At 36.8% G+C, this 12,193-nt stretch overlaps 1 protein-coding gene and 1 pseudogene across 8 annotated transcripts in view; both read left to right on the top strand.

Annotated features, from left to right (window-relative positions):
* RABGEF1 (RAB guanine nucleotide exchange factor 1) overlaps positions 1-12,193 on the top strand; it is a 62,281-nt gene that overhangs the window by 37,401 nt on the left and 12,687 nt on the right. For 4 of the 8 annotated variants that reach the window (XM_074328485.1, XM_019717609.2, XM_019717608.2 and 1 more), the window contains 3 exons: positions 1,186-1,355; positions 10,595-10,676; positions 11,986-12,118. In XM_074328485.1, coding sequence (XP_074184586.1) covers positions 1,186-1,355; positions 10,595-10,676; positions 11,986-12,118 — 385 coding nt within the window. The remainder of the gene's footprint in view (positions 1-1,185; positions 1,356-10,594; positions 10,677-11,985; positions 12,119-12,193) is intronic. The other 4 variants (XM_019717610.2, XM_074328483.1, XM_074328482.1 and 1 more) reach the window with 1 other exon arrangement.
* LOC109438040 (grpE protein homolog 1, mitochondrial) lies at positions 4,965-5,905 on the top strand (annotated as a pseudogene).

The following is a 12,193-nucleotide window of genomic DNA, read 5'->3' as shown; positions in this document are numbered from 1 at the left end:
GTAGCACCTGATAATCTAAAAGATAGGAAAATACTTGATTTGGAAAGATAACTGTAAAGTGCACTTTTGTTCTGCTAGCTAAACAGTATAGTGTGGGGGTGGGGTGAGGGTGTTTTTGCTTTAAATTGAACATAAGTAAAGCAATTATGTAACACATTAGTTTAATAACCAGTTATGTAATAAGTGAGATGTTGAGTCTTTAGTTTGCTACAGCTAATAGTATATTCTTTTAGGTAATCGACATGTGTTTGTCTCACCTGAATAAACCAGTCACTCTAATAGAAATAATGACTTTATTATCTTAAAAATTTATTTCAACTTCATCATTAAAATATATCTCAGGTACTAAAGTTTAAAAGCTAAGATTATAAGAAATTACTCTGAGGAATTATGGGTATATGAGGTACCTAATTCCTTACAGGTATTGAAATAGAGAGCACAGTTCAAAATCCGGAGGCTTAGAATGTGATAAGCGAAGTGAGGTCACGCACCTGAGAGTGCTTACTCTGTTCCAGTCCCCTTATCTCTGTCCTATAAAGAACCCATTTTCCTTTCAGTATTCGCGGAAGAGGGGATGGAGCTGGGGGCCAACTACTCAGACAGTGTTTTATTTGCTTTCCTGTCTCTTTGCTGTGTGCTCTGTCATGATCATTATGCTACTTTGAATGGATTCTTTCACTTTGAGCAGTATGACTTGAAAACTGAGTGGTGGATAAATAATTGTTGGTCTCCACATAAACAAATTAACCTTTGCCTTTTAAGCAAGTGAAATGGATTTGGAAAGGTTGTCTAACATTTTGTAAGTCATCTAACATTTTTGTGCTGCTACTGGTTGTTACTTTATTTGTTCATTAGTTTTGTAAACTGTTCAAGATGGTGACATTTCAGTATTAATGATTATATAGCTCAAAGTATCATATATTTTGGCTAAGAAAATATGAATAGAGCAACTTTTAATTGAATAGGGATATCTTTTTGGTCATGTAGTTTTATCTACTTGTATTCCTACTCATAAAATAGATTTAGCTTGCTTTAAGGAAAGTTGTGCAAATATTTAAACATAGAATAACTTAAATTCAAGTTTAACTTTGATTAAGCATAATTTAAATAACCTTAAATTAGATACTTAAAGTAATTCCATGCGTGGATCTTCTATGTAATGAAACTTATTTTTAATTTTCCCAGCAGAAATTCAGGAAACCAAAGCTCCCAGTCCTTCCATAAACCGGCAAACCAGCATTGAAACGGATAGAGTGTCTAAAGAGTTCATAGAATTTCTCAAGACCTTCCACAAGACAGGCCAAGACATCTATAAGCAGACCAAGCTGTTTTTGGAAGCAATGCATTACAAAAGGGTAGGTTGAGAATAACCACTGAGAAATAGAGTTTTGGTTTTAGGAAAGATCTTAGAGATAATCTAGTATAATTTTGTCATTTACACCTGAGAAAATCAAGACCCGGAGATGTTAAGTTACCTACGAAATGCCACTGTACCAAGTTAAAACCTGACTCCCGGGCCAGTACTTTTCCACTGCAACTCAATGGTATTTGGATCATCTTTGTGTGGAAAGTGTGACATCCAAACCACTTTTATTGCGTACTTTAGTAATGAGCCTTCCTAACTTGACACCTTGTAAACAGTATAAACTGCCGTAGTAGACCTTGAGCTCTTGAGTTAACAATTGTTAGACTAGCAGCAATCATTTTAGGGTATTTTTGTTTTTGTTTTTTGTATTTTGATTTTCAGTTTTCCTCTCATTATTAAGGTAGAGAAGGGAAAGCTAGAACTTAGTTATTGAAAAGGACCTTAGCAATTATCTGGCTTTAGTCCCTTTGTTTTATAGATGGGCAAGTTGAGAGCCAGAGATGATAAGTGACTTATCCAAGATTACACAACCAGATTCTGCCAGTGTCAGAACTAGAACTAGTGTCTTCCACACATGTCTTTAATTTCTAACCCATAATTTCAGTTAACAGTATTTCATAAGACTACCTGTAAAGGGACTCATTTTGTAAATAGTGATTAATTCATTTGTAACATTCTTCACTCATTAAATTTAGAATTAGCTCTAAAAGTCCTATGGAGCGAGGAAGTCTTGGAGAGAAAGGAAAAGGGAATTAGAAAAACAGCAAGGTGATTAGCTGCTTAGCTATATTTTACCTGTGGTCAGAGATAGGCTAATAAACAGTTGACGTCTGTCAAAATATTTTTTAAATATTGCATTCAGTTAGTAAAGGAGAAAAGAAGCTTTCTTGGTTTTTGGTGTGCAATTACACTGAGACTAAATAAGCAGCCCTCCATTTTTACCCAAAGTGTTTGTAAGCAGTAGTGACATTTGGAGTTAAAACAAGCAAGATATCATTGATGTTTTGCGTTAGAAGCAATGATAGACCTCTTTAATATGAAAAAATTCAGAGTTTGTGTGGTGTACAACTTTCATTTTTTATCAGAAGTAGAAACTAAGGTTCTTTAGCCCACGTGAAATGTTTAGAGAATATTTATACTGTAGTACATATAGCATATACACTGTATAATACTATATTTTTTAAACTGCTTAGCTCAAATTTGTTCATTTTTCTTTTGCTCAGAAGTGTAATGTGCCTGTGTTCTGTAATAATTTAGTTGACTTTTGAATCAATATACTAAAGTAAAGAGGTAATTAACTGGTGCAGATACTGCCATACTTAACTCTTTTCAAGGCATCATTAATTGATATCAGAGACCTGGATATGGCTTCAGAGTCCTCTTTGAGAGCCACTGTGTAACCTGTTCTCCATTTCTACACTACCACTAAGTGTTTCATGGTTCAGTGGCCAAGTCCTACGCATGTTCAACACCTATCTGATAGTGAAGAGACGTTTGTTAAGCCGAATGTCCCTGGGGAAGCCCTTTTGCCTTTAGCTGCAACTTAATGTTGTTTCAAGTAAGTAAAACAGTTTTTATACCCGAATGAAGCAGTCTTATACCTGACTAGATTCAAATCATATAATCATACAAATCTCTTGAGAGAATTGTAGTTCCTGTGAGGAAATGAAGTATGTCATAATGCAAGGTGCCCTCTGTACTCAATTCATCAAAACTGCTTAAAAACCTTAACTTAATGTTATTCTCGCCAACTGAACTTTCTAGTCATGTTGTTCTAATGATCTACTCGATATGAAAATTCATTCTTATCTGTTTGAAATTGCCCCGTTGATATTGCCATTAACTGATAATTCTTAACTGCATCCCACAGTATTATTCTTCCCCAAAATTTTGAGTTTCAGAACACTGAATCGTTCTTGCCTCCATCTTTTTCCACTTCATTCCTGTTTTCTCCAATCCTAATGCATGCCAGTAGTGAGCAACCTTTTCTGCATGTGGGTCAAGTCTAGAAAATTAAATATTTTCAGAATTGCATTAAAAGTTTTTTTCAGCCATTTCATCTTTATTGGGAAACCCTTTCTCTGTATTTAGACGTTTTAAAGAGTTTTTCTTATCCGAAGGGGGAAATTTTGGCGAAAATTTCATTTAGCTCCTACATAATTCACAGAACACAGCAGTGTTGCAATGTAATGCTTTACTGTTCAATAGGTAGACTCTTATGCAGCTGGTTTATTTTTCTCTTTTTTGGATTAATCTTATTAGATGCTTAATATTAAAATATGTATTGCTTTATAGACCCTTTCATATTCTTTAAAATAAGATATTTCTATTGCAAAGGAGACAGGCAGCTACATCATTAATGCAAAATCCATTCATGTTGAACATACAGTTGTTATCAGCTACTTTCTCGTTCTTAGAAGTCACCATAGCAAGAATTTAAATTAAATTGAAAAAATGGCCAGGGGTCAGAGGGGTGTATGAAGAAGTTAAGAAGAATTTATAAGGTTCATGTTTTTAAACTTCTTATCATTACAAAATAACTATAAGAATCGCACTGTAAGAACCAAGCTTCAACTAGGTCTAAGAGTGGCCACATATCCAGGGATGTATATGGTCACCAGTGAAATGAAGGATATATAAATTCCTTTTGTCATTTTGATAAAACCTTATGTGCCCAGGACAATTTTAAAGCATTATATAGATGTTAACCTTTCCTATCAGAACTAGAAAACTATATTTTCTAACTTAATGAGATCCCTGGCTTTGTAAATAATTTTTTTCCACTAATTTATTTATATGAAAGCATTTTCAAAACACACAGATTATAGTTAAATCAGAGTAAATGAAGCTCCTGGAGAAACTCTATTGCTGCCCAACTGTTTAAATCCTGCCTTTGCTAAATGTTAATATCCCTCAGATGAATTGTCCCCTATTCTGAAAGGGTAGCCCGCCCTATTTTTAAAAGTATAGCCAGTGTAACCCTCTACTTCTCAAAATACTGACCCTTTAATTTATTGAACATTACATTAAAACATTTTAATAAACAGATTTTCTGGGTTTCTCAGTGTGCAGTTTTAAAAACAAGATTCCTTTATTAGCTGTCATTCAAATATACTCCTTTTCCTTATTAAGGAAGCCATCAAGCACAATGTGAGACCTTTTGCTGCCTTCCCTATACTTTTTCCTGTTATTCTATATAAATTTGGTGTTGATTATATTATATAAACTTAAAATTCTCTGATAGTAATTCTCTTGTAAAACTTTTTCTAAACCTGACTGAAGAGAAAAAATATATATAGTTTAAAACATGGCTTTATCTTCATTTACCTTCTTTTCCCCATAATAAATAAAAAGAATAGGTATTCTTACATACCTTAAAATGACTTCACTCTTTAAAGCCATATGTGTATACAAGGAGTAGTTTGCCCTGCTATGTAATTATTGTTAAGAGAACAGAAGTATGTATCCAAAACAGTAACTTTAGTCGAAAAAATAGTCTTTAATTATGGTAAGAAAATCTTGGGGACGGGGGCAGTGACCCAGGTCCCAATATTAAAATTATAATAGAAGCAGCAAGGATGAGAAGTGAAGGAACAAGACAATGGGAAAAAAATCTGAGCTGTTGGAATCTATACATCATAAGAAACGAAAGTAGATAAAAGAGTTGATAACTATGTTGAAAGTGATAAATGAGTAAAAATAATCAAGAACATGTGTCGTAGAAGAATACGGTGATGTGTGAAAGAAAACGTGGAACATTGAAGGGCAGCCATGATGGCTCCATGGTGAGGCTGGAGAGATGCAGCCTCTCAGCTTTGGCGTTGTCTTTAAGGCCTTCTCCTGTTGTGCACAGCTATAAAACAAAAGAACAATGTCCAGAATGAAGAGGACATAGGTCAAAATGGAACAGAAGAGAGATACTCCCTCTACAGAGAAGAAACTCGTGGAAGAGAATGTCAAGTTTGAAGAGCAGCTGAAAGAGACTATGGAAAAATATAAGCAAGTTTTGGCCAGTACTGAGAACTTGTTGCAGAGGAGCCAGAATGGTGGAGGAGGCAGATTGCATGGTATTTGGGGCTTATGCAAGGATTTGTTAGAGGTTGCAGACATTTTGGTGGAGGCAAAACAGTGTGTTCCAAAAGAAGAAATCAGAGATGATACTCATCTGAAGAAACTCTATGAGGGCCTCACGGTGACTTGAAGTCCACATTCAGAAGCTGTTCATGAGGCAGGGCTTGCTCAAGTTGAACTGTTATAATTCAGATTGAGCCAAGCTTGACCCTTTCAGGCATGAGGCCTTGTTCCACATGCTGGTTGAGATGAAAGAGCCAGGCTCAGTGGTGCTGGTTAACAAGGTAGGGTGCAGGCTGCGCAGGGTACCCCCAGACCCACCCTGGTGAGCATGGTGAAAGAAGCTTAGCTGTGTCTGGAAGGGCTGTTGGTTTTTTGTTTTTGTTTTAACTAACTGCTATAACTCTTGAAAGTCTGGTTCACTTTTCTCATCTATGAATACTTTTGAGCTTTTTTCAAACATTGTTGGAAAACAGTGGCTAAACACAATTGCACCCTTGCGTTAATGAACTCTAACTCAGGAGCCTACTCATGGCTTTTTAGGGCTTCATGTTGAATAGCTTCACATACTCACAGAAGAGGCCAGCGGGACCCTACTGAAACCCTAGAGTATCATGAATAATGCTGTATCTGCCCAGACTGGTGACATCGCAGTATTTTAAATGAATGTAATGTCTTTGGGAATTCCACTCTGGCTGCCTGGCTGTGCTCAAGTGCACTGTTTCTTCTGCATCTCACTGTAGCTTATGAGCTACTGGAATACTTAACCCACACCACATTCCATTCAATGAAGGAAAAGCTAGAATTTAAACTTTTTTTGCTAAAAAAAATTTCATAGTGACCTTTGTGAAGAATGTATGTGGATTCATTTGTAATTAATAACTATCCAGCTGCAAAAAATGATCAACTACTGGTTTTTCCTTAGTGATGTAAAATGAACATAAGTAGTCTTAATAGTTCTCACCACCTTTATTTTGCCAGTAATTGAATTTGACAAAATCAATTACTTTTACTCTGTTTTGTTCCTCTAAATGTAGAAATGTTTAAATCTGTATTCAGTTAGCTACTAATAACCTCAACAAATAGTCCCTGGTAAGACAGACTATCTCAATATATGAAGACTGCAAGCTTGGTATACTTTAAATGTTAATGTTAAATTTTTAAAATTTTATTTAAGAGAATTAAAGGCCTAATATATTTATTCTTCTTAAAAAAATATTGAAGGCAGCAGAAACTAGTAATATAGAAAAATAAGGACATGAAAGCTAAAACCTAAATACATCAAAACAGTTAACTGCAGTGCAACAGAAACTTAATAAACCCAGAAAATGATCACGGAGATCCAACTTCTGTAGATGGGAAATACAGATGAAATAGAAAACATAATTAAAGAAATAGTCAAATAAAGATTTTCAAAACCGGAGGTGAAAAAAAAAAAGACTTCAGCCAGTCAATTAAGAAAGTATACAGAGCCTCTCAGTATTAATATTCAAAGGAATACACCTACTTGTCAAACTTTTTAAACTACAAAGAAAAAACAATTTAGGAAAAAAATGTAAAAAGACTTTATATAGACATTATAGAAAAGATGATCCTAGACAATGGTTAGAGAATACTTAAGGAGAAGGGTTCATTTACACTGTTAAACTGTATTTTTTTCATAGAAAACTGTGAAAAAACCTTTTGGAATTTTGTAGACCCTAAAAGAATTTACCAACACAAACCTGCTATCATTTAGCCCTTAGGAAAGAACTCTGAAGGACTGGAGATTTACCCGACTTGCAAGTGAACAAATTAGCCTGCCATCATTTCATGGATACTGGCAGAAGATACAAGTCTCTTGGGTCATAAAAAAGACCAGTTTATAACAGCAGTGGGAGTAGCCAGAGTATATCAGCATTTGTATCAGTTCCCTGAGTACCAGTTCCCACATGGCAGTGCAGAGGAGACCACATAATGCCTGCAAGTGCAGTGAGTTGTTAGAGAAGTGGGTCTTTTTTTTTATTGGGCATGAGCTTGCCTGACCTTGCCCCAGAGGGCAACATTATGCTAACTTGAGGGGGGCACTGTCTCTGTTTCAAGGCTATTCGTTACACAGCTATCCTTGACTACAGAACAGAAGAGTACAGAACAAAGGCAGTCAGTGCCTCTCCTCACAAGATGTATGGAAATATAAAAGATCGATGTGGAATTGTCTCCCAACATCTTTACAGTATTATAAAGGGAGGAACAGTAATGAATGGCCACATTCATTCCTTCTTTCATTGAACCAGCATTGAGCACTTAGCCCTACGCCCGGCTCCATTACAGGCACTGAGGATATGGTGGTGAGCAGTGCAGCAAACAATACACCGATTTATGATACAACATAGTGGTGAGGCCTGTAAGGAATCCAAAGCAGCACACAAGGACAGTGGCAGGGGAGTTGTTTTATATTATTAAAATACACTGTAATGAAGTGTAAATCTGTGTGTAGAAATAGAAAAGAATTTTCTGAATTGTAACGTAAAATTACAGTGTGTGGAGCTGTGGGAGGAATAGGTCACTCATTGGCACCAGTAAAAACGGGCCATTTATGCCTCTAAAAGGAGGTCACAGTGTTTCTAGTTAGAAGTGAGTACTAATGATAATCATAAGAATGAATGTAGTTTGTTCTAAGTGTTAAGATTTGGTGCAAATGAAAGATAACCATGTTTACGCTATCTAGGTAGATTAAAAGAATAGATAATCCATTGCAAAAAGTACATAAAATAACAAGTAAAATTGTAGTATCATAAAGGAAAATTAAAATATCACAGTTAAAATGTTAAAGTCCCCATGTTAAAAATGCAATTAGATTTGTAGGTTTAATAGTAAAAAAATTTCATCTCATAAACTCCATATGGTAGTCCATCTTCTGTTTATTTAAACCCAGTTTGCTTATTGGAAAGATTTGAGATTTATAAAATTATTTAAAAGAAGAATAAGAGCAAGCGAATAATGTGATGATCTCCGGAATGTATGAACTCATTCTTATGGACATGAGCTTCATGTCGCTGCTGCTTGGCTGTCTCCATGCAGGTCTAGGCTTGATAGTAAAACTAGTTATCTGAAGCAATGTTTTCAGGGGGCTTAAAATTGTTCAGTCCATGGATGTATTTGTCTAGTGATCTCTTTTGTACAAAGACGAAGCTTGGAAAATTTACAATAAATTTTTTTGATCAATTCATAGATCAGGGGTAGATAGGAAACAAAAGATTGAAGTCTCATTAGGAATGGGCAACACCAAAAGGAAACCATGTATTTCACATAGCCAGCATGCTCATGTAGAGACTACCCCCCGCCCTGATTTTATCAGGAAAATCCAAGGGAAAACAGAATACTAATAGAGGATAAATTTAGTAACATGAAGAGATAAAGTCCACAAAATTCAGTTACAGCAGAACATGCTAGTGATAAAAAGCCTAGGACATTCTTTGAAAATAGCAATTTTAAAGACAATAGCAGTAAATAAGATTAAATATTAATAGCAATCTAATATAGGAAGTTAGAGGTTTATTCAAAGAATTAAAAGACTAAGGATTATATCTGGGATCTAGCTGAGGAAAATAAAATTTACGAATACTTTGCAAGTCAATATGAATACTAATACGAAGTCTGCCAATTAAGTTTGCGAACTTGCCACCGTGCGCTTACATTGGCAGCACTGTACAAACAGCTTGGGAAGGTTTCATAACCTTGGTTTATCAGTGTCTCACAGCTGTGTTCATGTTGACGTGTGGCAGTGTCTTGCTGAGTGGCATTCATTATTGTGTGTTTTGTGTGTCGTCGCCAGAACATCTAAGCTTGAGTTAGAGCAATGAACAAACATTAAATTTCTTATTAAACTTGGCAAGAGTGGAAGTGAAATCAGGGACATGTTAGTCCAAATTTATGGGGATAATGCCATGAAGAAAACGACAGTGTACAAATGGATTAAACTTTTTTCTGAAGGGAGAGAATGCGTCACTGATGAAGAGATGTCAGGGCGGCCAGTAATGAGCAGAACTGATGAAAACATTGCAAGAATTCATCGAATTGTGCATCAAAATCGTCGGCTGACTATTGAGAAGCATAGAAGACCAAGTAAACATCGATAGAGAAACAGGAAAATCTTCACTGAAAATCTTTGCGTGAGAAAGGTGTATGCAAAAATGGTCCCGAAGAAGCTCACTGATGAGCTAAAGCAAAGGAGAGTCAGTTTGCCAAGACCTTTTGGAGAGGCAAGATGAGGTTTTGGGCTGTGTTATCACTGGTGAGGAAACATGGGTGTACCAATACGACCCTGAGACAAAGCATCAAAGTGCACAATGGAAGTCAGCCAATTCTCCAGGACCACGAAAGTTCCGTCAGTCCAAATCAAGAGTCAAAATGATGTTGCGATCCTTTTTTGATATCAGAGGGATTATTCATTATTAATTTGTAACAACTGGACAAAAAGTTAACAAAGTTGACTATTTGGAAATGCTGAAAAGGCTGCATGAAAAAGTTAGATGAAAACTACCTGAACTTGTGCCAACAATTCATGGCTTTTGCATCACAACAATGCACCAGCTCACACGGCACTGTCTGTGAGGGAGTTTTTAGCCAGTAAACAAATAACTGTATTGGAACACCCTCCCTACACACCTGATCTGGCCCCCAATGACTTCTTTCTTTACCTGAAGATAAAGGAAATATTGAAAGGAAGATATTTTGATAACATTCAGGACATCAAGAGTCATACGACGACGCTCTGATAGCCATTCCAGGAAAAAGTTCCAAAATTGCTTTGAAGGGTAGACTAGGTGCTGGTGTCGGTGCATAGTTTCCCAAGGGGAGTACTTCATAGGTGACTATAGTGATATTCAGTAATGAGGTATGTAGCACTTTTTCTAGGATCAGTTCGCGAACTTCGTTATCAGACCTCATACCCATGTAAGAATATGTATATACGATAAAAAGAAATGAGAGGTCGTGGGGGTTATAATTAATATTTACGGATAAGCTTTTCTCCCCTGCAGAGTTATATACTATTTGTAAGTACTTTTGAGATTAGTACCAGTTTAAGGAGTGAGTTTTGGAGACTTCATAAAATTTAAAGCTTTACTCCTGATCTTTCTTCAGCTACCAAGCAACCTCTTTGTCCATTTGTTTCAGGATTTAAGCATCGAGGAACAATCAGAGTGCACTCAGGATTTTTACCAGAATATGGCTGAAAGAATGCAGACTCGTGGAAAAGGTAATCCTCTGTTAGCCAGCCCCTGAGGAGTTGCTGGTGGTTGCACAGGGCCAGACTGCTGGTCTCTCAGCAGTTTCTCTGAAGGCCTGCCTGGCTGGTGCGCCCACCCGTCCTACAACTACTACGACATTCTGGTAGCTGGTCTTATACTTAGCAGTGCCTTTGAATACCACCATGTATATCGTTCCGAGATAATCAGAGCAATTGGATAATTTATCGAGCAATGTTTAATAACCTCATTACGGGTAGGGGCAGAATCGATTAATATCCTTTGGGAGGCTTCTAAATGAAACCCCCATCTGGGAATTACCATCTTGGTGTTGTTCATGGTTATGTATTCTTTATGTGGGTTGGGGCAGGAAAAAATTGAGAACCACTGATTTAGCACTTTAGGTTTTTAGGGATTGTTTTTGAACTTGATTCCATTGATGTTAGATTTTAGGATGTACTTAACATACATGCATATCTGAGAAATCTGCCCCGTATGAGTACTTTGGAGGGATCGCTAAGGTTTTATAGTAAATCTCAGGAAAGTGAAAGGGTGAGTCTTGCCAGTATTCATTAGTTTTGGGAATTTCAAGTGCTTTTCTTTTTCTTTTTTTTTTTCTTTTTTAAAGATTTTATTGGGGAAGGGGAACAGGACTTTATTGGGAAACAGGGTGTACTTCCAGGACTTTTACTTTTCCAAGTCAAGTTGTTGTTTCAATCTTAGTTGTGGAGGGCGCAGCTCAGCTCCAGGTCCAGTTGTCATTGTTAGTTGCAGGGGGTGCAGCCCACCATCCCTTGCAGGAGTTGAACTGGCAACCTTGTGGTTGAGAACCCGGGCTTCAACCACCTGAATCATCTGACCACCCAGGAGCTGAGCGGCAGCTCATTGACTTCATTCTAGTTGCAGAGGGACAGCTCGCTGGCCCATGTGGGAATCAAACTCGCAGCCCCGTTGCCCAGAGCTCACGCTCTAACCACCTGAGCCACCAACCTGCCCACAAATGCTTTTCTAATGTAGTGAAAGAGAGTGACCCATGTTGAGGTCTTCCCACCTGGGTGTTCATTAGGAAGACCTGACACCTGGTAGGTCTTGCCAAAACAACTTCAGTTATAAGTGAGATTCTATAAAAGGCAGTCCAAAGGTGAGGTAATTTTTTAAAGGGTTTTTTGAGTGTAACACCTTAAACTTTTGTTTCTGGGTGTGTTTAATGTATTTCTAGCAAATTAGTTTTCTGCTATGTAGAAAGTACTATGAAAACATATTCTTAATTTCAAATGTCCATTCTCATCTTGAGCTTTTGTATCCACTTGGATATTTCAGTGCCTCCAGAAAAAGTTGAGAAAATAATGGATCAGATTGAGAAATACATCATGACTCGCCTCTATAAGTATGTGTTCTGTCCAGAAACTACTGATGATGAGAAGAAAGATCTCACCATTCAAAAGAGGATCAGGTAGTTGATTGTTTCACTTTGTCTTGTTGTCTAGTATGCCCCCTTATCGGTGCAGGATACGTTCCAAGACCCCAA

The sequence above is a fragment of the Rhinolophus sinicus genome, linkage group LG03, assembly GCF_036562045.2.
Source record: "Rhinolophus sinicus isolate RSC01 linkage group LG03, ASM3656204v1, whole genome shotgun sequence".
Classification (NCBI taxonomy): Eukaryota; Metazoa; Chordata; class Mammalia; order Chiroptera; family Rhinolophidae; genus Rhinolophus; species Rhinolophus sinicus.
The sequence above is the reverse complement of the archived record's forward strand: the minus strand, read 5'-3'. Positions and strand labels throughout refer to the sequence as shown.